At 43.1% G+C, this 26,562-nt stretch overlaps 1 protein-coding gene across 3 annotated transcripts in view; it reads right to left on the minus strand.

Moving 5' to 3' along the window:
• Window positions 1-26,562, minus strand: part of ATRNL1 (attractin like 1) — a 512,979-nt gene that overhangs the window by 331,322 nt on the left and 155,095 nt on the right. For all 3 annotated transcript variants that reach the window (XM_079976622.1, XM_079976621.1, XM_079976623.1), the window contains exon 20: window positions 16,464-16,557. In XM_079976622.1, coding sequence (XP_079832748.1) covers window positions 16,464-16,557 — 94 coding nt within the window. The remainder of the gene's footprint in view (window positions 1-16,463; window positions 16,558-26,562) is intronic.

A 26,562-nucleotide genomic window follows, 5' to 3' on the forward strand; every position in this document is an offset into this window, starting at 1 on the left:
AAATGTGAAGGTGTCACAATTCTGCCACCCCCACTAAGCCTCCTTTATCTAGGTTACGTAGCGGAATCCAGAAATCTCACAGGAAACTGCCACCACTGCTGATGCCACTTCTCCACAACTGCAGAGGCGGTGGGTTGGGTGGGGCACCTACAAGCGGCACTAACTTGTAGGCTTCTGCCACTTGAGGCGGTTGCCTCAGTCTGCCTCATGAGCTAACAGGCTCTGCTAGATAGCATGCCAGAATATGCACAGTTCTCCATGTTAAACAGTTTAAAGAAGAATATAAATACAAAACTATGCTACAAAAAAAAAAGGTTTATGCACAGTTCCTTTCTCCAACTTTTTTCTCACTCCCCCCCCCCCAAAAAAAAGAAAAGAAAAGACAACAGGGGAAGACAACAGGAGTTGGGGGGACGGGGACTAATCTAATAGCTACACGAAAGAATGTACATAGGAACCTAGGTACTATTAGTCCATCTACTTCAGTATTGTCTGCACTGACTGATAGTGACTCCCCAGAGTTTCAAGTGAGGGTCCCTCTCAGTTCTACCTGAAGATGCCAGGATGAGAAAAGAGGATGAAAACAGAGTCCTTGGTTGAATTTTACTCTAATTTGCATTCTCACAGTAAGCCCAACCCCTGCTTGAAGTAACAGAACAGACAAAATCATAAACTGAAGGCATAATGGAATATTTTGTGTTTGATCTACACATCATCCATTTTTAACATTTGTACTGCAGAGACTCTTTGAAAAAGGCATTTTAAAATGCATCAAAATTGGTGATGGGAAAACTTTCCTCTGGTCAGCTTGAAACTGGCTCTTTAAATTACAGTGTTATTCAGAGACCTCAGCGTGGGTGGTACACATATTTCCCCCCCAAGAGTTATCTCCAGGCTCAAATGGTTGTCATTAGATATTACTGCTCGCCCAAATAAAGGGAATTAAGCCCTTTAAGAATGCTCTAAGATCTCCGTTCCCATGACTGTCTGCTACTGCATCCTATCCCAGGGAGTGGGAAGTTGACCTTCCTGTTCAGTACAAGGTAGCAAGTGGTGGCCCCTTGGAGCTCAAATTCTTTCCCTGCAGTTCTTAAGAATTTGAATAGGCTGTCAGCTCCGCTGCCTGAACTTTTATGAAATCCTAGCTCCTACATCTTATAATACTGCCTTACTGGTTTCAATTATCCCTCAAAATTCCATCTGCTTTTGCCAAAATCCCTGCATAATTATCACAGATTTGGTAGCCATCACAGGGTTAAAGGTAAAGGTAAAGGTACCCCTGCCCATACGGGCCAGTCTTGACAGACTCTGGGGTTGTGCGCCCATCTCACTTAAGAGGCCAGGGGCCAGCGCTGTCCGGAGACACTTCCGGGTCACGTGGCCAGCGTGACATCGCTGCTCTGGCGAGCCAGAGCCGCACACGGAAACGCCGTTTACCTTCCCGCTGGTAAGCGGTCCCTATTTATCTACTTGCACCCGGAGGTGCTTTCGAACTGCTAGGTTGGCAGGCGCTGGGACCGAGCAGCGGGAGCGCACCCCGCCGCAGGGATTCGAACCGCCGACCTTTCGATCGGCAAGTCCTAGGCGCTGAGGCTTTAACCCACAGCGCCACCTGCGTCCCCTATCACAGGGTTACCTGGGAGCAAAGCCAGTGAAATTGCTGGGCCCTGGAAATGTGCATTATCTCGTGTTGTCTGACCAAGCAGATGAAGCTTAGCCATTTGACTATGCTGAATCTTAGGCAGAACATCTTTTCCTGCTCTCTTTTCCTGCCCATCCCAAATCCCTAATTCCTTGACTTTTTTAGATTGTGGTGGTGAGGTCAAACACGTTGTTCCACAAAGGCTGTGTAAATTCAATTATTTAACTAAGTTGAATCAAGAATATTCCCTGTGGTTGGTTCCAGATAAGCTCTAGGGATTGCAGAGCTCTCATGTTGCAAGGGGTAATCAATTAGTTTCACTGAACACACATTGGAAAGGTTGAAGGGATCTTCTTATTATATCTACACAGGGGACTACAGATATTCTTCTAAGCAGAAAATAGTCCCTTCATTGTTTTTCGTATGACACAGGTGTAAGAGCTAAAGCTCTGAAGGCAGCATTCTGTTAATAGGGTCTTTCATCAGTAGGTTCACATACCCCTGAGATCTTTCCAAAGTGTCTCCTTGAAGACATGATGGTTTCTAAGAAAATATTCCCCGTTGCATGCATGGAAATACTTTCAACATATGTACTGGGGGAAATCTTGGCCAAGAAAAGTCGGAATTTGTTCCAATATTTAGTCCTACTTTCTCTAAAAATGCAAATCTAAGGGCCTAGCTAGATGTGACATCAGGAAACTTGGGATAAGATTTCCTGTGTTTCCCCCACCCACAAAGGTCAGCGTAACCACAAGCTGCTCAAATTGTTTCCCTGATTCCTTAATTGCTGCCCAATCTGTTATTTTCCCCAAGGAAAAAAAATGTAGGTATAAAGCAGAATGAATAGCTATAAGGGCAGGTAATCCAGATCAGGAAGCTGGGGAAAGGGCTAACTACTCGTTCCTGAACATTCCAACCCCAGTCTGACTTGTGGTGCTGGGCAGCTGCTTTTACCTTGTAGGAGAAAAGTACCGTAAATCTCCTAACCATAATAGCGCTATTAGCTATTTCCCCCTTTTAAAACATATGAAATAATATGTATTAAAGAGGAAAGTTCTACTGTGATTAAACCAATTTCTTATATGAAGGACTAATTACCATGTGCTATAGGAGGGCAATGGCGAAGTTCAAATGATTGGATCCCTGTGGATAAAGATTTCACTCAGACTGTTATGATTGTGATTAGACTTAAGTCTTGGAGAAGCATTAGTCATGGGCTATATCAACAAGGTCATTAGGTCCCCTAGGGTATCATCTACATAATTCTGACAAGAAAATTAGTTTTATTAAGCATTCAGATTGCCTTATGATCAATTTTCAAACTACATAAGCATGAAAATATAAATAAAACCAGAACCTGACCATTAAAGTATCCAAACTTTCAGTTTCCAGGTATTTTCTAGGTTATCTAGTTAAATAAAGTTATAGTTAGACATTTTAGACATATACAGATTTTTTTTAAAAAATTAAAATACACACACCCCACAACCTTTCCTTTTTCAGACACTCGCATAAATCATTCAACCTTCAATAAGGAAGATACAATCACCACAAAATCTACCTCTGCATAAAAACAAATCGCTAACACCCAAGATAATGTGGGCAATGAGTGTAGCCAAGAACACCATTTCATCAATAAAGCAAAACAAACATACTGGCAGCAGTACAATCAACCTCATCTCCTGCATACCCACACCAAACAGGATACTGCTGTTTATGTTTTCCCATTCTGAGAGCTGAAGAGCTTGGGAGAGTTTCTATCACATTCCCTGAGTTCTCAGGGGGGAAACCCAAATACACCATACTTTATACTGTGTATTTTATTGAATGTAGTCTCAGACACTGTTTCCTAGAAACAGAGGAACTAACACCAATTAATCTGTTTATTTCTATAGAATTGCTTTTGACATTGACATTTAAAACATCCTACTCACATCGTAATAATAGGAAGCTACCTTATACTTGAGTCATACTACAAACTCTAGCTAGCTCAGTATTGTCTTCACTAACTGGAAGTGGGTATCCATGATTTTATACAGCAATCTTTCCCTGCCCCATCTAGACACAACAAGGATTGAACATAGAACAGCATGAAGACAAAGCATATGTGCTATCACTGCCTGAGTCCACCCTCTCAATGAACAGCTACAAGCATTTGTAGCTGTTTTCCCAACATGTAAATGGTGTCATGATCTTGTCTGAGTTGGTAACACCGATGCTATGCTGCTCACACAAGTAGACCAGTCACAGAATGTTCCTAATGATAATTCCCTCTTTCTAATTCAAGTCTTTGCTTGCTCTTAAACATGTAGCCAAAACCACACAACCCTTACACATAAGAGAGTTATTGGCACACTTGGGGTAGCTCTGAGGTTTGCAGGGGTTGAACACCCGCCCTCCAAGGTAATTCGTTTCAGGTGAAGAGGCTACTGCAACACAAAAAGTTGAATGCTAAGCAACTGGTGATGGGACAATAAATATTTCCCACAAGAATTGCCAATCAGGGCGACTCGTCTGGAGTCCATTCCATACCTGAGTATCCCACATGCAGTATAGAAGTGGAACAACTTAATGTTAAAAGATGCATGTGAATGTTGATAAGGTTACAGGTAGGACAATGCCAGACAGAAGAAAGTTTTTGATTGTGGTTAGACGCTTGTGTTGGCAAAAAAGAAAATCAATCAGATTCATGCACCCAGAGTTCTTGTACCTCTCAGTCACGGGATATATTTTCTCTTTTCAGTGAGAAAACCCAGTGGAAATCCAAGTTTTTGTGCTTGCAAGTGACAGTTCCTCCTCCCACCTATATGCAAAGGAAATGGTGTCTGGGACAATGCCTGAACATGGAGGCTTGTAACTGAGAAGAGTTTCATTCCAATGGTATTTTATATATTTTTATATCAAACCTTGAGAATAACAACCATCAGAGCATAGTACTTAAAATGAAGTCATTTTATACCATTATTTTTTATTGTGTAGAGTTGAGTTCTATTCTCATATCTCTATAACCTTGCTTAATGATCCTGGGGTTAAAGTTCTGTCTTTTCTTTTTCTCTCATCTGAATAGTGGAAGTCCAATTTACACTATGCTAAGTTTATTAATGTCAGACTAATCATTTTGATATATATGGAAGGAGTAGGCTGCAACTGGCATCTTTGTAGGCAATTAAAAAAGGCAGTAAGGTCAAAACAAATAGTATCTATGCCAGAATGAATGGATTTTAGTACCAATTAAGAATTTCTCAAATAAATATCAGTACACAAGTGCAAAACTAAAGGAAATCAGAAAAACATAACAAAGAAAGGTTTGCTTTTGCCCGTTTTGTATTTGTCAAAAAGTGAAACCCGTTTCTTATCACTGCCTAATTACTACAGGCCCGTTATGTAATGGCTTTCTTATACATTTGAAGAGCACCAGAGCAAGTGGTATTAATGATAGCAGGCAACAAGATGGAAACATAACATGAAAGGCTACTCTCTGTCTTCAAGCAGAAAGATGAACACTATAGCTAAAACATTCTTTATTCACACTTCACACTACTGCCTAAAAGAGAGGGGGGAAAGGGTAATGAAAATAGCAGTAGGTTGATGCACACTGCATCCATTAGAGGCCATAAAAAGAAAGCATTTCTTTGCTACTCCAAGAGCTTACTAATAAACACATCCTTTCACCAATACCAATCCAACTTAGTGTTTCTTTATTAGCTCCTTTTGTTCCACTTTCCGAATACGAATGTCAGGGACTGAAAGGACTCTGACCAGTGTCTAACAGAGGCAAGAGGCCAGGGGATTGACCTAGGAGAGAAGTCCAATGATTTATATGGTTTGGTGCCACCCATAAGGCAGAAGCGGCGGGGTGTGTGTGTAATGGTCACAGCCATCTGAGTCAGAGATGAGTGTGCAGGAAGTGTCAAGAGGAAAAGGCTGTACAGGTGAGGGACACACCAGTTGAATTCCTTCCCTTCCCTTCCCTACCCCACTGAATCCTAGAACCAGGAGGGGTGATGGCTTCCATGTAGGCTGCACACGCACACCCTGTCAAATGATGGTACATAAGTTGGTTAGGAGGCAACTACTCCTCAGGGCAGAGACCTGAGGACAGCTGCCTAGAGGCTAGAAGTGTGTGTACATATGTATCTGGGCCACCATGGGAGTTTGTGTGTTTGTCAATACAGAATTAACCCCTTGGCTGGGGGTGCCTAGGAAAAATGATAGAACAGACTTGAGAGAAGGAATGCTTCCTCACCCCTTCCCAGTTGTCCTTTTGTTTGTGTGTGTGCGCATGTGCCAGAACATACAAGCAATTATTAAAATCACAGTTTTCCAAGCAAGTTTAAAATCACAAGCAAGACAATTTACCTGCTTCCCAAGAATTAGAGAGCAACATAAAAGACATTCCTCTAGTTTTGTATTTTTTTAATATCTGACTTAGTATAGCTGCATTTTAAAATAAAAAGGATGGTATTCAACTAAACTTTACTCAGAGTAAACCCACAGAAATTAATGGATCAAACTTAGTTATGTTCCAAAGAAAGAAAGAAAGAGAGAAAGAGAGAAAGAGAGAAAGAGAGAAAGAAAGAAAGAAAGAAAGAAAGAAAGAAAGAAAGAAAGCTCAGAGTCTAGGGCATCTGCCCAGGGCACCACTCCAGACTTCCTTATTCACATATATGGGTTCAAGGCCCTGTACTCTTGACCTGCTATTCCTGCCTTATACCAAGTTAGACCACTGGGCCCATCTTGCCTAATACTGTCTCTCCACAGTTTCAGGTACAGATTTGCATCAGACCCTTTACATTGCCTAAAGGTTAATGTAAAAGACCCCTGACAGTTAAGTCCAGCTGCGAACGACTCTGGGGTTGCAGCACTCATCTCGCTTTAATGGCCGAGGGAGCTGACTTTGTCCGCAGACAGTTTTTCTGGGTCATGTGGCCAGCATGACTAAGCCGCTTCTGGTGAAACCAGAGCAGTGCACAGAAACGCTATTTACCTTCCCGCCGGAGCGGTACCTATTTATCTACTTGCACTTTGACGTGCTTTCGAACTGCTAGGTTGGCAGAAGCTGGGATCGAGCAACGGGAGCTCACCCCGTTGCGGGGATTCGAACTGCCAACCATCCAATCGGCAAGCCCTAGGCTCAGTAGTTTAGACCACAGCGCTATCCACATCCCCCCATACATTGCCTATTCATACCCAAACAAGTGGAAGCTTTGCTCTAGAATTTTATAATTTCCTTCTGGGACTATTAACCCAGGAGGTATATTTGCAGTTTATATAGGCCCTTGGCAGAGGTCTAACTTTTCATATCACCACTATAGATCCATTCTATCAAATTATGTTTTCAGTAATATTTCATTTTTTTCTAACTAATTTCAATTGTTAGAAAAATAGTTTTCTAAGAAGACTTTCCCCCCCTTAATTTAGAACAATCTGCCAGCTCAACAAATGGCTTTACTGAAAACCAATTTATACAACATATTGATTAACTATGAAATAACAGAGTAACTATAATGTCAGAAAAGTTTTAAATACAGTCCACAATTCACTGAATCACATTTTTACACAGGAACCGATAAAAACAACAAAACCAAGCCAAATGGCAGACTCTTTTTAAAAAAATAAGAGAGTATGTTTTCTGTCTTTATTTAAAGAGAAACAACTATTAGGAAATTTGTTGTTGAGCCAGTATTTCATTGGGAATCAAAAAAATAATAAATAAATTACATACCACTATGCACTGGAGCACACAAGCAGTGAAAACTTTATAACAGGCTTCATTTACCTCTGATCCTATCGATCTACATCATCCACATTCAGCATAGAAAAAGAAACCTACAGTTTTCCATGGCTAAGCCATGTCAGCACTTATACAAAATACTCTGTGTTTTAAAGTATTTCTGATTGTTTATGGATTTTATAATACAATTTGCATGGAAGTCCCAATACTGTTGTTTCTGACGTTAGTTGAAAACTTTTCCTTTTTTCTAATTCATGGATTAGTTCTTTTTATTTTGTAGTTTTTAATTCTTGTTGGTTTCATGTTTTTAGCATTGTTTTCTTATTTGTATTGCATTTTATGTTCTATTTTTGCACACCACTTTGGTATTGTTTTAATGTAGAACAGTTTATAAATTCTGAAATAAATAAAGTGCATATTGTTTTCTTCTTTTTTGTTGTAGTTATAATGAGCATCCTACAATGTATTTGATGCATAGACCAGTACAAACAAAACATAAACCCTCAGCTGACGTTCAGTCTGAAAATGGGGGAGGGAGACAGTGGGGAGAAGAATTCCAAAGTTAAGAACTACATTTTTCATACTGAAGCATATTCAATTAAGTGTTTAACTGTTTCCTAATTTTTTTGGTTGTAATTTTAACGAAACTTTGCTAATCTTATGTTCTTATTCAAAGCTTATTGAAAGTTGGAGCAGGAAAATACTGTGGCTCTTCCCCAGCAATGACTCCCAGTATGAGCTTACAAGCCGTAGCACTACAATAACTGAAAACATTGTAATGGAAACTGTTAATACATTCAGAATGAACAAGAGCTGAAAGTCAAGTGAAGTACATGGACGTATGAATCATCCCTTAATGACTGACCTAAACAATAATCTGACAACTCTCTTGTGGAAAGACACAAACACCATGCTGCCCTAGCACTTCATGAATAGTACTCAAAAGAATTACGGCCCATTTAAGCAGCGAACAGCAAGGGTAGTCCACATGTTGCCCTCCAGATGTTGCTTGATGCCAACATCTATCAGCACCCACCAGCATGGCCAATCATCAGGGATGATTAGATCTGTAGTCCCAGAAACTTCTGGAGATTACGACGCCAGCTACCCACAGTGACATAACTGTTACTGTTTTTCTGTTGCATTTTCCACTGACTAGGAAAGCACCATATCCCCCAACAATTACAAACTGGTTATGACACTAAACAAGCTTGATACAGATTGTTAGAATTCCAGTTAAAGCACACAAATACCACGATTTCTAGCCATTCCTTCAGAAAGTTATTTCTCTACATTCTGAAGTTGCCACATGAGCTTTTTGCAAGAGATGTATGTTTACAATAAGTGGCATGGGGGACCCATGTTCATCAAGCAAAAGGGGCACTTTAAAGAAGCCTTGGACCTTTGCTCAGCTGAAAACATCTTAGAATTTGGAATTGTTAACAACATTTTTATAGGCTTGGTGACCTGTAATGACCCCTGTTTCTCTTCCAGTTTCATTCACTGTTCAGCAGCTTGGCTGGATGAATTCATTCATTCATTCATTTATACTTTTATACATTTGTATCATGCACTTTCAACTCCCATGTGTCCTTATGGCACAACTTTTAGTGTCCTACATTTATGACAAATACCCAGGGAGCAGAGATTATATACAGAATGCAGATAAGAAAAATGCAAACAATCACATTGATTATTCAAAATTCCTTTGAAATAAACCCGAAAGTATTTCTTGCTTGATAAATTGCCAAGTAAAGGGGATATGACAGGGCCTTGGCTGTTCATTTTAATTGTTTGAGATTTAACAGTGCCATTAACAAGAAAGACACACATTTTTCAAGAAAGAAAAACTACTCCAGTTGAATTAAGTATCTCCTTATTGCCGCTGGACTTGACATGGCTTGGCTTAATTTCTAGAAGAACTTCCATAGCATTAAATGGGTGTGCAAAGGGAGGGATGGGCAGCGTATAAACTAATTTGGTATTTCTGTATAATGAGACATAGATTTATTTATTTTTGCAATTGATATGCAGATATGCAGATGACACAACCTTGATGGCAGAGGGTGAGGAGGAATTAAAGAACTTTTTAATGAGGGTGAAAGAGGAGAACGCAAAATATGGTTTTAAGCTCAACATAAAAAAAACAAAGATCATGGCCACTGGGCCCATCACCTCCTGGCAAATAGAAGAGGAAGAAATGGAGGCAGTGAGAGATTTTACTTTCTTGGGCTCCATGATCACTGCAGATGGTGACAGCAGCCACGAAATTAAAAGATGCCTGCTTCTTGGGAGAAAAGCAATGACAAACCTAGACAGCATCTTAAAAAGCAGAGACATCACCTTGCTGACAAAGGTCCGTATAGTTAAAGCTATGGTTTTACCAGTAGTGATGTATGGAAGTGAGAGTTGGACCATAAAGACGGCTGATTGCCGAAGAATTGATGCTTTTGAATTATGGTGCTGGAGGAGACTCTCAAGGGTCCCATGGACTGCAAGAAGATCAAACCTATCCATTCTTAATGAAATCAGCCCTGAGTGCTCACTGGAAGGACAGATCGTGAAGCTGAGACTCCAATACTTTGGCCACCTCATGAGAAGAGAAGACTCCCTGGAAAAGACCCTGATGTTGGGAAAGATGGAGGGCACAAGGAGAAGGGGACGGCAGAGGACGAGATGGTTGGATAGTGTTCTTGAAGCTACCAGCATGAGTTTGACCAAACTGCGGGAGGCAGTGGAAGACAGGAGTGCCTGGTGCGCTCTGGTCCACGGGGTCACGAAGAGTCGGACACGACTAAATGACTAAACAACAACAACAGGAATGTTAGAATCATTGTGCATTATCCTTCCTGCCAGTTAAGCAATAGCTGGCTTAACACTGGCTATCCTTTGCTCTGTCATGCCAAATCTGGTTAATCAGTGATAAACATTAGTTTTTGCCAGTCATCATCACAAAATGCACACATGCTCTTTCTAATATGAAAATTCAACTGAATGAGAAGTAAATCAGATTTTGTTATTGCTAAATATAGCATTATGTTATCCACTGTTCAAATTCTACAACAGAGACTGAAGGGAGTATCAATTAGGTGCTGTTTAGCCACATATTCTGGGACAAGAAGGTGTGCACCCAAATATACAGTGCAGGCTTGGAGAGAAGAGAAACTTTCTCTTTTTTCTTTTATAAGAAATTAATTAGAATTCAGGTTTCATTAGAAAATCCATCTATTCTATTTTTTCTATTATATTAATTCATGTTGAGACTCTGCACTTTAACGAACATGTTAATTGATACAAAAGATAAAGGAAACTAATTACAAAATGTATTTTTTGTTTAAAAAACACCTCTTCTGTTTTAGATTAACTGCTGTTTATTGTTTGTCTCAATCTGACAAAATGTGTTAAGTTTAGCTATGGCTCTTTTAAACAAGCAAACGTGATGGCCTTCCTTTGCTGGGGCATCACTTCAACTGGTATTTTAAAAAGGGCCAGGTTCCTTTATTATGCATTTAGATATGATGTTTGCAGTCTGTGTAGAATCTGAAGATCATCCAAAGCAGCACACAAGAGGATTCAGGGGGATGGATGGATGTGCAAGCCCAAGCCTCACTGTATCTTGCTCCTGTCATGATAAACCATAGTCTATCATGATGTCCTGACCTGCTCATTATAACAAGCTGATGAGCATTTCCTAGTATTGTTGACATTAAGAAAAAAGAAATTTTAAGGACAAATGTTTGTCTATGAAATAATAAAGGTAATTGAAATGCACAAAATAGCTGAAAGGAAAATATGCACAAACATCAGCTATGTTAATGTAACTTGCACTGGGGGAGAGAGGGAAAGATTGACTTAAGGTCACTGACTAGATGAGAAGAAAAGGCAGAACATGAAATGCAGTTTTACAATGTCAAACACAAAGGCAAGTCTAATCACAGATTTCAGAAGGAAAATTCAGAGAATTGTTTTACCATGTTTGGCAAAGCAGTTTACAAAAGAAAAAATAAGCCCCACAAATGGAGAGCAATCCTGTGTTATTAAACAGAGACTTTGTAAAACCCCTATAAAGCACAGAAACCAAAGTTATTTTTGGCTAGTCCTATTAGTGGCAAAGGGAGAAAAAGAAAAACAGATTTCTTGAAATGATCTTTAATGTCTATTAACACAATGGAGATAGAAAAAAAGCATGTCTTTGTTCTCAAAACTATTGTTGTGCACAATGGTGAACAAATTATTATCCATGGTTTACTATATTATTTATCCAGTTTCTGCATCACTTCACTCCTTAAAGAATGGATTCACAACATGGCCTCTTTACTTTTGCCTGAATGACAGTAGAAAGCAGTAAATTCAAAGAGGTGAGGCTGCACGTCTCTACATCATGCATTGCTCTCTCTTTTCCTCATCTAACTGGAGTAAAAAAATTCCTAGCTGTGCATATAGACCACATTTTTTGTCAGTTTCGGTTTTATCTTAGCCCATCTCTACAATCAAGCAATAGGAGAAGAACAAGAAGTAAATTGTTAAGTAAATTGAGAACAGGAAATGGTTTTGTCCATTAACTCTGAGTCTTTAATAAAGCACCAACCCTCAAATAGCAGCTCACATTGTTTTGTGAGTGTCTTTTCAAAATGTCTGACAATATTGTCAGTATTGCATTTGGATAGGGCAGGCTTCCTCAACCTTGGCCCGCCAGATGTTCTGAGACTATAATTCCCATCATCCCTGACCACTGGTCCTGCTAGCTAGGCATTATGGGAGTTGTAGGCCAAAAACATCTGGAGGGCCAAGGTTGAGGAAGCCTGGGATAGGATGAACGTTTTGATGTGATGAAGCAATGTATTATAGACACCCAGAAGCTTAAATCACAGAGCTTACAATAACTATATGGCAGGCCAAGCTATAGGATTCATGGGGTCAAACTGGGGGAGTGTGCAGTCCATGCAATGGATGGACTCAGTAAATACTATACAGTACAGTCTAACCTCTTTTTGCGACTTCCTGTACTTTTGAGATTTGTGCTGAGCCATATAACTGTGAAGATGTACCATGAGAATGCATAAAAAACAATTTGATAAGGAAGTCACAGGACAATGTAGAATCAACATAAGAAATTCAACATAGCACTTTCTGGCACCTTAAGCTCTGAGTGCTCTGTTGAGAAATGTGGAATATAGATAAATATAAATAAATAAATATCCAATCTCTTCCTTCTGCATAAAATGCACTTCACATCTTCCTAGTTTCCTACTTACTTTCTAACTCATCCAAATCCCCCTCTTTCCCACTGAACCTGCCATCTCTTGCACATCCATTGGGACTCAGCCAAAACATGGGACCACTCTGACTGAGCATGGTTTGCAAACACTCCCAAACCAAACCATTTTCAGAAATTTATTTGCAAAAATGTTTGTGCTTTCTGCAGAGTGTGTGCACAGGAATATTCCCCCTTTCTTAAAGCAACTGGGGATACCGTACTATAGTAAGCCACAATGAAACTGTAACAATCCTGGCTGACAGATGCTTTATAGCAAACGGCAATAACAAATGGGGCATAGGAGCGGAGAAAGACGCTCAGAACCACCTTAAACAAAAATGATGTAAGCTTCTGGAGACATTTTGTGCCCTCAGATGTGCTACTTTTTGCACCAAATATCCACAGTAAAACATTTAGCATGGTCCTACACCTCACTTGCTCTAATTGGCCGGCCTTTACCATTCTTCAATCCCTCTATATGCCACTTGCTTTTATTTCAAATCACTTTCCCATTTCTATCTCCCTTGCCTTTTTTTGCAGAATAACACTTACCCTACTATTAGGTCAAGTGAGGTGATAACTTCGGGCAGCAAATGCATAAGAGCTGTGCTGGCAGCTCCTTTGCTGCTCCTTCTAGGTCTCCAGTATTCCGACATGTTTTGTTCATGTGTAAGCTGTACAAGTGAGCAGCATGCTTGAATAGGGCTAGGGACTTCACATGATCAACCCGAATCGTGTTAAAATGTTCAGAAATGTTTTAACTCCCACATGGAGGCTGCGTTTTGCTTAAACATGATTTAACATGAGCCTGTCCAAAGAAGATAATTGTTTCCGACAATGAGAACCAGGATCTGAAACCACAGTTCGACAGATCATTGACAGCCCACACACTGAGTGCTGTGGGGATAGGCATGAACTCATGAATGCTGAGCAGATGGGAAACAAAAGTAGACAAGACCTATAAATCAAGGTTTTCTTGTTGTATATCTCAGAGCTCAAACCACAGCACGGCTTCTTAGCTACGGTTAGCATAAGACACAGTTGGAGTGTCACAAGGCAGAAGCAGTGTTCAGCATCATTCATAGGGCGTTTGTCATGTTCAGGCAATTGTATCATTGGTGTCAAAGGATACTGTGCACTAGCAGTTGAGCTCAGAAATCCAATAGGATTAAGCAATATGCCTTGTTAATTTAGAAAGCCCTTATATGACAAATCACAGTACAGTAATTAAAAACATTATTTAACATTATTACTCTTAACTCTTAATTTTATTTCTTTTTTTAAAACTAGAAATGAAAAACCAGTCACTTCTGAAAGGAATGCATTCATGTCTTGAAAGGGATAAACATATTTTTCTCCCTCTAGACTTCTGCAGCCTCTTCCAGTTTAAAATAATTTGTTTTATACAGCCTCTCTGATTTTTAAAAAGTCTCTCTTCATAGGGCACAGTATTCACTGCACACTGTGAACAGTTATAGAGGGAGGGGTGGGAGGAGCAATGTTCTGCCCTGCAGCTATGACTTTGTAATCAATACAATTCTTGACAGGAATATAAATCTAACTTACACAGTGAACAGCTAAAGTTTGAAATTTTCATGGAAATCCTTACTTTAGTAATCACAGATTTATAGGCTTGCTGCTGAGATTGCACAATGTCCTGCCCAACAACTGGGAAACAATTTATATTCTTAGCTACAGTTTACCAGTATTTGAGCATGTATTGTATATAGTTCATGGTCCAAACAGCAGTAGTGCAGAACATAACAAATATAACATTAACTAATATTGAAAATGACTGTTAGTGCCTTCATAATTTTGAACATCATTTTGTATGTGATGTGCCTTTAGAAACACACACACACATTAATATTCTCATTTGAATTATCAACACATTACATACGTAGTTTAATCTATTGATTACCCTGCTTTAAACAAATTAAAGTTGCAATCATATGTGCACTTGCTTGTGTGCACAGCATTCTTGACTGTGATAGAACAGATGGATATTGGGGCAGTATGGGGGGAAGAGAGAGGAAGAGAGGAACAGCACAAAGAAAGGATCAAGCTCTGTAACAAACACTAAACCTTACCACCGTATTTCCTAAGTAGTGTTAATTAAAATTCTAATTTTAAAAAATGGTTTTTTTAATAGCAGCCGGAGACTACAACTAAGTCAATTTTTCTGAACAGAGAACAATAATGCAGTTCTCCTGATTCATTTTATACAAGTGTGTCTTGCACAAATGAAAAGTTTGCTTCTAACAGCTGTATGGGACAAATTAAGTAGACTGAGCTCTTCCAACTTGGACACGATGGCTGTAGCTGCAGAACAGGACGGTTGGGACTTTAGCGCTCAAGTTCAGAAGGGCTAAGCCCATTACAAGGTGAGCCAAACTCTATTGGGCTTGACATGCAACCAGCTGTCCTCTGCCAAGCAGCTTCTTACTGATATGTCCACATTAGATATTTGGCACTTCCCTTGTAACATTCCTGGCACAAAAGCCTACAGGAGATGTGTTTTGCATCAATCCTGATGACGTTACTAAAATGTTAGGATTCACAAAACTACTTTGTCTCTTAATGCTGCTGTACATCTAAGGAACACCTTGACCCAAGAGTAATTTAGTACTGGAAGTGTTCTATTATCCAGCTGCATTCATGTGTAACCCCAAAAATTTTGATCCCCTCCAAAATTATGCCAAAGTTTGGTGCTCATTTTGTGCTGTGAACCCTGCATTTTGTACCACCACCCCAAACTGAGTAATTAACACAGCAAGCCAGGGTTACAACTACCCTCATGTAGAATGGCTACATATGCATTCCGGTCATGACAAAGAGGTAACATTTCTAGATACCCCCAAAACATTTAATATTCTAATGAAGCCGTTGCATTATGAGACATCACCACCACCAGACAACGAGCAGCAGGGGAGTTCAGCTGGGTTGCTCTGTGCACATTTCCCCACACACATCATGTCCTAGCTGTTGCAAGCAGTCTTAAGCATGTATAGGCTGCAAAACAATATTGATGAAGAAAAGGGGCTGAGAAAACCATAGGGTTCCCAATTACAAAACCCAATTGTAGCAATAGTTAGCTTCTCATAAATTGTTAATAAATAGCAGATAGAACTTTTTTCTATTGATAAGGAACACAGGAATTATGTATTTAAATAAGTCTTTGAAGAAGTCCCAATGTAATATGGAAGTTTCAAAGATCATTAGTTACATCTCTCTTGCTTAATGAAGTAACAAAATTATGAGATGCAGTGCAAAGTGTTGTGCATTATTGGATTTATTTGAGCTTTTACAGTATGGCATTAAGAATTAAAGCACTTCAGATATAAGCACCTGGTAACAATGATTTCATTTACTGATTTCATTTACTGGCAAAAGACCAGCAAACTCATTTCAGTATCTTATTATGGGGGGGAGGGGTCCTGAAGAATTACCAACCTGTTCCCAAAATAAAATATCTGAATGTTTTATAGAATAATTTATACAATGGAGAATAATGGAGAATAATTTATATGGAGAATAATTTATACAATGGAACAATTGATTTGGATTCCACATACAAAAAAAATGCTGTCTACAGCCAACTTTTCCTAGTGGATTATTTTACATATATCTAATACTTGAAATAGCTCATTACTATTTCCAATGTTCTTTTTAAAAAGGGAACATTATTTCTCTAAAAGAAAAACAGTTATCGGAAGGGCTGGAAAAAATAATGAAATCTGTTTATGGATCAACATCCCACCCAAAAATTGATGACAAGTGGAGTTTAAATATACATTTAAATGGCTGAGAGCTTGATTACTTGTACTCACAGTTGACATTGATCTCCTTTGATCCCTTTAGTTGTGCAGAAACATTTTCCTGTTTGCATGTGACAAATATTTGCATGTCCACTGCATGTGCAAGCTATAAAAAAACAAAGAGGAAACTGTTAAAGTCTCTCATTCCAGTGTAGCTTTGTATACAGATTAACATACTTTGATAATTATTTATTAGCTAGAGGTAATGGTAAGACTAATTTTCTGACTGGTAATACATTTGATAAAATTAGAATAAATTCAGTTGCGGAAACTTAGCAAGGAATTCAGAGAGATTTGGAACTGCTGTATTTGTCATCTTGCACTGTGCTTTGTGTCATGCTGTTTTAATATTTTCTTGTTGTCGGTGCTTATTGACCAATGGAATGAACTGTACACAGAATTATAGGCATTTAAAAAAACAAAAATTGATATCGCCTATTGTGGATTGTATCTGAGCCCCAGATAGGGAAATATCCCTACAGTGTGGCACTCTGAGTAACCCTCTAGCATTCTCCCCAAACATATAACATTATAAATCTTGTTAACAATCACCAAATTGAAAGAGGGAGCCAATGAAAACAGGTGTACTGTAGGCAGATAGTACTCATACATTTCCCTCTTAAGATGCTCCAGAATACAGCTCCATTCTTTCTTTTTGTATGTGTACATAGTGGAGAGAGAATCTGTGCGATTTTGTAATTTCATAAAAAGTAAGCCACCAAATACTATCCTAGAACACATGTGGAATTTGAAGAAAACAATACATATCAAAGGTTCCCAAACAAATAATTTCTTTTCAACACTTGCATCATTCCAAATATATATCACTAGAAACAAAGCCAAATCACGAAGAACCAATGGAATTAAAGCACTAACCAAAGGATTGGTGTGGCACATATGCCAATGAGGAGGAAGGAAATGTCCTCAATTGATGTTGAGGACTAGTTTTTATCACTGTGAGCAATTATGGTTTCAGAACTTATCTAAATTTTGACTTCAATTAACTGTGTAACACCAATTATGAGGTACTTTCCACCGTGCAAATTTATTAAGGAACTTAGGGCAATGATATTTGTGACCTATGTCAATGTTGAGTATGTTGCTAAATCACTGGCAGAGCCTGCTTGTATGGAAGTGTGCAAGATTTGACAAGAACAGGTAATGACAGAGAATATATCAGATGAAAAGAACCATCTCCTTGTAATGCAATATTAGTATTATTACTAGATACTAGTGCATTATGCATGATCTGAAAATCCATCAGCAGCATGAGCTTCTCTCTAATAAGGTATGCTTCCTCATATCTGTATATTGAGTTCAAATATCAATCATAAACTAAAAGAGATTTTTGATGAATGATGATGAGGCCATCTTTCAAAGCATGCACCGAATTTCTATATTAGAGCAGAAACACATACTAAGCAAGACTGACCAAATAGAATTTTTTTTTCATTAGCCATGCATACCCTTTCAGAGTAGTATATCATATTACTCCTCGTACATTTATGACTGCTGAGGCAGACCCTGCACCTTTCCCCCTGATTTGAGGTCAATACTGGGAAACCAAGCCTAAGAACTACGCACGCTTGTGGTAGCATGTGTAGTTCTTAGGCTTGGCTTAAAATATTGTCCCACCTTCCCAGAAATATTGTCTCTTGGCTATATAACTCAGCCCCAGAACAGATGCAGTGAGCCTTTATTTAATACATTGGTACCTCGGGTTAAGAACTTAATTCGTTCTGGAGGTCCGTTCTTAACCCGGAACTGTTCTTAACCTGAAGTCCCACTTTAGCTAATGGGGCCTCCTGCTGCTGCCGCGCCGCCAGAGCACGATTTCTGTTCTCATCCTGAGGTAAAGTTCTTAACCCGAGGTACTATTTCTGGGTTAGCGGAGTCTGTAACCTGAAGCGTATGTAACCCAAGGTACCACTGTACAGCCAACCCCCTTTTTTAAAAAACTGGCACTTTGAAATAAATAAAATAAATAAAAACATCTTGAAGGTCCCAGGCCACAGAGAGGTTAGGCTGGCCTCAACTAGAGCCAGGGCTTTTTCGGCTGTGGCTCCGATCTGGTGGAACGCTCTGTCACAAGAGACTAGGGCCCTGCGGGACTTGACATCTTTCCACAGGGCCTGCAAGACAGAGTTGTTCCACCATGCCTTTGGCCAGGGCGCAGCCTGACTCCCTCCTTCGGCAATCTTCGCGGAGCTCTGGCCGAATGGTTGCCATTGGTTTGATTTGAATTAATTTTATAATGAATGCTTTTAGAGTGTTGTGTTGTGTTGTACTGTTGTACTGTTTTATTGTTGTTAGCCGCCCTGAGCCCGGCTTCGGCTGGGGAGGGCGGGATATAAATAAAAATAATAATTATTATTATTATTATTATTATTATTATTATTATTTACTCCGTGGTTTTCTTCGGAGCTGAGGGCGATGAAACAATCGCTGAGACGGCTAGAGCGTCGGTGGCAAAAAACTCACTCCGAATCTGACCGGACACAGGTTAGAGCTCAACGTCGAGCCTACCAAGTGGCGATAGCGACGGCGAAGAAGACTTTCTTCACCGCCTCTATTGCATCTGCAGAAAATAGTAGCAGGAGACTCTTTCAGGTGGTTCTTAATTTAACGGAACCACCTTTACCACCGGGGCCTTGTAAAGACCCCAAGATCTCCTGCAACGATTTTGCAAAGTTTTTTGCAGATAAAATCACTCATATTCGGAAGGAGCTAGACACCACCGTGGGAGCAGTGCCGGGGCGGGAGAGTGCTAGAGCTCTGTCTGGTCAAGTTGCATGGAATCAATTTCAATCCATTACCCCCGAGGATGTGGACAGGCTGCTTGGACGCGTGAAACCAACCACCTGTCTCCTGGATCCTTGCCCATCCTGGCTAATAAAAGCAAGGCGGGAAGGGCTGGGCGATGGGCTCTGCGGGGTGGTGAATGCTTCCCTCTGTGAGGGAACATTCCCAGATCCGCTGAAAGAGGCGGTCATTAAACCGCTTCTTAAAAAACCATCTTTAGACCCGGCCAGTATGGCCAACTATCGCCCAGTCTCAAATCTGCCATTCTTGGGCAAGGTGATTGAGCACGTGGTTGCTGAACAACTCCAGGCATGCCTGGAGGATGCGGACCATTTGGATCCCTTCCAATCGGGATTCAGGCCTCATCATGGGACTGAAACTGCCTTGGTCGCGCTGGTTGATGATCTCCGGCGAGCTAGGGACAAAGGTGAGAGTTGTTTCCTAGTTCTGCTGGATCTCTCAGCGGCCTTTGATACAATCGACCATAACATCCTTCTGGACCGTCTAGAGGGGCTGGGAGCTGGGGGCACTGTTATACAGTGGTTTCGCTCCTTCCTCCTGGGCCGTGTTCAGAAAGTGGTGGTGGGGGATGAGTGTTCAGACCCCTGGGCCCTCACTTGTGGGGTGCCTCAAGGTTCCGTCCTCTCCCCCATGCTTTTTAACATCTATATGAAGCCGCTGGGAGAGATCATCAGGGGGTTTGGACTGGGTGTCCATCAATATGCAGATGATACCCAGCTCTACCTCTCTTTCAAATCAGAACCAGTGAAGGCGGTGAAGGTCCTGTGTGAGTGCCTGGAGGTGGTTGGAGGATGGATGGCGGCTAATGGATTGAGGTTGAATCCTGACAAGACAGAAGTACTGTTTTTGGGGGACAGGGGGCGGGCTGGTGTGGAGGACTCCCTGGTCCTGAATAGGGTAACTGTGCCCCTGAAGGACCAGGTGCGCAGCCTGGGAGTCATTTTGGACTCACAGCTGTCCATGGAGGCGCAGGTCAATTCTGTATCCAGGGCAGCTGTCTACCAACTCCACCTGGTACGCAGGCTGAGACCCTACCTGCCTGCGGACTGTCTCGCCAGAGTAGTGCATGCTCTAGTTATCTCCCGCTTGGACTACTGCAATGCGCTCTACGTGGGGCTACCTTTGAAGGTGACTCGGAAACTACAACTAATCCAGAATGCGGCAGCTAAACTGGTGACTGGGGGCGGCCGCCGAGACCACATAACACCGGTCTTGAAAGACCTACATTGGCTCCCAGTATGTTTCCGAGCACAATTCAAAGTGCTGGTGTTGACCTTTAAAGCCCTAAACGGCCTCGGCCCAGTATACCTGAAGGAGCGTCTCCACCCCCATCGTTCTGCCCGGACGCTGAGGTCCAGCGCCGAGGGCCTTCTGGCGGTTCCTTCATTGCGAGAAGCAAAGCTACAGGGAACCAGGCAGAGGGCCTTCTCGGTCGTGGCGCCTGCCCTGTGGAACGCCCTCCCATCAGATGTCAAAGCAATAAATAACTACCTGACATTCAGAAGACATCTTAAGGCAGCCCTGTTCAGGGAAGTTTTTAATCTGTGATATTTTAGTGTATTTTTGGTTTTTATGGAAGCCGCCCAGAGTGGCTGGGGAGACCCAGCCAGATGGGCGGGGTACAAATAATAAATTTGTGTGTATGTGAGTGTCTGAGGGCCCTGCTCCTTCCTGCCACTCACCATCTGGCCTGGGGCGGGGCCTGAAGCCTCATAAGGACTGCTGGACTCGGCTGCCCAGGAGGACTCTCCTGTATGTGAGTGTCTGAGGGCCCTGCTCCTTCCTGCCACTCACCATCTGGCCTGGGGCGGGGCCTGAAGCCTCATAAGGACTGCTGGACTCTGCTGCCCAGGAGGACTCTCCTGTATGTGAGTGTCTGAGGGCCCTGCTCCTTCCTGCCACTCACCATCTGGCCTGGGGCGGGGCCTGAAGCCTCATAAGGACTGCTGGACTCTGCTGCCCAGGAGGACTCTCCTGTATGTGAGTGTCTGAGGGCCCTGCTCCTTCCTGCCACTCACCATCTGGCCTGGGGCGGGGCCTGAAGCCTCATAAGGACTGCTGGACTCGGCTGCCCAGGAGGACTCTCCTGTATGTGAGTGTCTGAGGGCCCTGCTCCTTCCTGCCACTCACCATCTGGCCTGGGGCGGGGCCTGAAGCCTCATAAGGACTGCTGGACTCGGCTGCCCAGGAGGACTCTCCTGTATGTGAGTGTCTGAGGGCCCTGCTCCTTCCTGCCACTCACCATCTGGCCTGGGGCGGGGCCTGAAGCCTCATAAGGACTGCTGGACTCGGCTGCCCAGGAGGACTCTCCTGTATGTGAGTGTCTGAGGGCCCTGCTTCTTCCTGCCACTCACCATCTGGCCTGGGGTGGGGCCTGAAGCCTCACAGGGACTGCTGCGCTCTGCTGCCCAGGAGGACTCTCCTGTATGTAAGTGTCTGAGGGCCCTGCTCCTTCCTGCCACTCACCATCTGGCCTGGGGCAGGGCCTGACGGGCCTCACTAGGACAGTTGCTGTTACTGCTGGAGGGGTGCAGAGTGCTTTTAAAATGTTTTAAAATTTTTATTTTGAATTTTTTGTATGTGGGGGTGGGGGGTGGGGTGGATGTTTATTGGGCCTGGGAATTTGTTTGATTTTATGTTTTTGTAATTTTTGTAATTTTTATTGTTTTTTGTTTGTATTGTTTTATTTGTGTTGTTTTTTTGTTGTTGTTTTTTAAAGGGGTTATTTTGTTCTTAATGGGAGGGGTCAGGGCTGCCGGGGAATGGGCCCCAGCCCACAAAATGGCTGGGATATGTTTCACAGGGGGGAATGCACTGGGACAACCGATCTCAGTGATCACGGGTAGGAGGAGGAGTTACGCTAAGACCAGACCATGTCATTACAGAGGAAGCAGGTTTAGTCGTTGTCTGAGGACTATCCCTGCCTCCGGGTCTGGCCCTGACCAGATGAATACTAGAATCAGCAAGGGATACCCACATGACCTGAAAGTGTTGCTGTGCAATGCCAGGTCAATGATTCATAAGACCACTGCCATCCATGACTTGATCATGGATGGAGGACTTGACCTGGCATGTGTAACAGAGACTTGGTTGGATGAAGCAGATGGGCCTGTCCTTGCTGCTGCTTGTCCACCAGGTTTCTCTTACGCACAGCAACCCAGGTCATGTGGGCGGGGAGGGGGGGTTGCAGTGATTTTTAGGAAGTCATTAGTTTGCACCAGGCGTCCTATTGGGAAGACCCAGTTTTCTGAGTGCATGTTCTGGAAGTTGGGCAATAGGGGCAGTACAGGATTCCTTTTGGTGTACCGACCTCCCCGCTGCACCAAGGATTCCCTGCCCGAGCTGCTTCAGGTCGTGGCGGATGTTCTCCTGGAGACACCTAGCTTGGTCGTCCTAGGGGATTTTAACATCCATGCCGACACGACCTTACAAGGGGCCGCTCGGGACTTCGTGGAAAGCATGGCCTCCATGGGGCTGTCCCTGAATAAGTCTGGCCCAACCCATAGCCGCGGACATGCCTTGGACCTGGTGTTTACCTCTACGGATGTTGGTGATCTGACACTAAGTAAAAGTGAAACGAAAGAAGTGCCATGGTCAGACCACTTCCTGGTGCAACTGGACTTCTCTGCGACCCATCCCCTCTGCAGGGAGGTGGGACCGATTCGGATGGTCCGCCCCCGCCACTTAATGGATCCAAATGGTTTCCAGAGAGTGGTAGGGGATGCTTTATCCCATGTTGATGGCCTTTCAGCCGATTCCCTGGTGGCCCGCTGGAATGTGGAGTTAACCAGGGCTATTGACTGTTTGGCTCCGAAGCGCCCTCTCCGATTGCATGGAGCCCGGAGAGCCCCGTGGTTTTCCACGGATCTGAGGGCAATGAAACAATCGTTGAGACGGCTAGAGCGCCGGTGGCGGATAACCCATTCTGAATCTGACCGGACACAGGTTAGAGCTCAACGTCGAGCCTACCAAGTGGCGATAGCGACGGCGAAGAAGACTTTCTTCACCGCCTCTATTGCATCTGCAGAAAACAGCAGCAGGAGACTCTTTCAGGTGGTTCACAATTTAGCGGAACCACCTGTAACATCGGGGCCCAGTACGGGCCACATGTTCTCCTGTAATGATTTTGCAAATTTTTTTGCAGATAAAATCGCTCAGATTCGGGAAGAAGTAGACTCCACCGTGGGAGCAGGGCCGGGGCGGGAGAGTGCTAGAGTGCTGTCTGGTCAAGTTGTGTGGGATCAATTCCAATCTGTTACCTCCGAGGATGTGGACAGGCTGCTTGGACGAGTGAAGCCAACCACCTGTCTCCTGGATCCTTGCCCATCCTGGCTTATAAAAGCTAGCCGGGAAGGACTGGGCGATGGGCTTCGTGGGGTGGTGAATGCTTCGCTCCGTGAGGGAGCCTTCCCAGACCCGCTGAAAGAGGCGGCTATTAAACCGCTTCTTAAAAAACCATCTCTAGATGCGGCCACGATGGCCAATTATCGCCCAGTCTCAAACCTTCCATTCTTGGGCAAGGTGATTGAGCGAGTGGTTGCTGAACAACTCCAGGCACGCCTGGAGGATGCGGACCATTTGGATCCCTTCCAGTCGGGATTCAGGCCTCATCATGGGACTGAAACAGCCTTGGTCGCACTGGTTGATGATCTCCGGCGGGCTAGGGACAAAGGTGAGAGCTGTTTCCTAGTTCTGCTGGATCTCTCAGCGGCGTTTGATACCATCGACCATGACATCCTTCTGGACCGTCTTGAGGGGCTGGGAGCTGGGGGCACTGTCATACAGTGGTTCCGCTCCTTCCTCCTGGGCCGTGTTTAGAAAGTGGTGGTGGGGGATGAGTGTTCAGACCCCTGGGCTCTCACTTGTGGGGTGCCTCAGGGTTCTGTCCTCTCCCCCATGCTTTTCAACATCTACATGCAGCCGCTGGGAGGGATCATCAGGAGGTTTGGGCTGGGTGTTCATCAGTATGCAGATGATACCCAGCTCTACCTCTCTTTTAAATCAGAACCAGTGAAGGCGGTAAAGGTCCTGTGTGAGTGTCTGGAAGCGGTTGGAGGATGGATGGCGGCTAACAGATTGAGGTTGAATCCTGACAAGACAGAAGTACTGTTTTTGGGGGACAGGAGGCGGGCAGGTGTGGAGGATTCCCTGGTCCTGAATGGGGTAACTGTGCCCCTGAAGGACCAGGTGCGCAGCCTGGGAGTCATTTTGGACTCACAGCTGTCCATGGAGGCACAAGTCAAATCTGTATCCAGGGCAGCTGTTTACCAGCTCCATCTGGTACGTAGGCTGAGACCCTATCTGCCTGCAGACTGTCTCGCCAGAGTGGTACATGCTCTGGTTATCTCCCGCTTGGACTACTGCAATGCGCTCTACGTGGGGCTACCTTTGAAGGTGACCCGGAAACTACAACTAATCCAGAATGCGGCAGCTAGACTGGTGACTGGGAGCGGCCGCCGAGACCATATAACACCGGTCTTGAAAGACCTACATTGGCTCCCAGTACGTTTCCGAGCACAATTCAAAGTGTTGGTGCTGACCTTTAAAGCCCTAAATGGCCTCGGTCCAGTATATCTGAAGGAGCGTCTCCTCCCCCATCGGTCTGCCCGGACACTGAGGTCCAGCTCCGAGGGCCTTCTGGCGGTTCCCTCACTGCGAGAGGCCAAGTTGCAGGGAACCAGGCAGAGGGCCTTCTCGGTGGTGGCGCCCGCCCTGTGGAATGCCCTCCCATCGGATGTCAAGGCGATGGACAACTACCTGACATTCAGAAAACATCTGAAGGCAGCCCTGTTCAGGGAAGTTTTTAATATGTGATATTTTAGTGTATTTTTCATCTCTGTTGGAAGCCGCCCAGAGTGGCTGGGGAAACCCAGCCAGATGGGCGGGGTATAAATAATAAATTATTATTATTATTATTATTATTATTATTATTTATTATTATTATTATTATTATTATTATTTCACAACTAGAATTGTAAAAAGTGGTCTGTCAGGAGTTGAGTCTTTAAAGAATCAGTAAACGATATATACAATATATATTGAGGCTGGATAGCTCAGTCGGTAGAGCATGAGACTCTTAATCTCAGGGCCATAGGTTCGAGCCCCATGTTGGGTGAAAGGTTTCTGCATTGCAGGGAGTGGACTAGATTACCCTTGTGGTTCCCTCCAACTCTACCATTCTATGATTCTATTTTTCTATGGATTCAGTAAAAGTCACAGGCTTTTCAGTAAGATGGTAAAATGGTAAGTGTACAGCTTAGATTTACTTCAGCCATTTAAGAAGTAGAGGAAGAAGAGTTTGGATTTGATATCCCCCTTTATCACTGCCCGAAGGAGTCTCAAAGCGGCTAACAATCTCCTTTCCCTTCCTCCCCCACAACAAACACTCTGTGAGGTGAGTGGGGCTGAGAGACTTCAAAGAAGTGCGACTAGCCCAAGGTCACCCAGCAGCTGCATGTGGAGGAGCGGAGACGCGAACCCGGTTCACCAGATTACGAGACTACCGCTCCTAACCACTACACCACACTGGCTTATCAGAGGTGTCACAATTTAGGTTTCAACAACTTGCCAGTACTTCAACAACAGGCCAGTACTTTCTGCCAGGCCACACTAGTACTAAACTGCCTACTGTTCTTGAGATTCCCAACCTTGAGGCTCCTCTGTTAGACTTACTTAGTAAACCAGACCAGGGGACAAGCGCACACTCCCTTTCTAACTGGTTTGGGATTATTCTTTCACTAGAAGATATTTTCCCTTCCTTCTGAATTGAGATTTAAGTAGAGTGTTCCCTCACAACTCCACTTCTCCACTCCCAAAATTCAGCTTCCCAGTTATTGCATGTCTGTATACTCTTTAAAGACAATAACCCTGTCCTTTAAGCTAACCCCCCGCTCAGAGACTGCCTTCTCTGGCTAAAATTTTTCCCTCAGGGCAGATTTTACACAGCTCAGAGGTTATGCTGTTATTGAGCTGAATTCCAGGAACTGATTTTTTCCTTTCCCTCTCAAAGCGCTGTCTCCACCCACTTCTGGCTACCTGTACCTACAGCCAATCAGAGTGAAGCTCTAACTCAGCATACTGAGAGCTATATCTCTCTGGTTGTCAGGCAGCAGAGGAACCATCCCCCATGGCTGGCAAGTTGCCAGGAATGGATAAGACAAGGAAAAGTCCTTACCATCTGCTTTTTATTCAATATTTGCAGAGAGGGGAATGCAGCCTCTTGGAATAATGGTGCTGTCCCAAGTAAATCTCCACCCCCTTCTCTCCCACTTCCTCATTCGTCAACAGC

This window comes from Podarcis cretensis (assembly GCF_951804945.1).
Source record: "Podarcis cretensis genome assembly, chromosome: 5".
Lineage (NCBI taxonomy): Eukaryota > Metazoa > Chordata > Lepidosauria > Squamata > Lacertidae > Podarcis > Podarcis cretensis.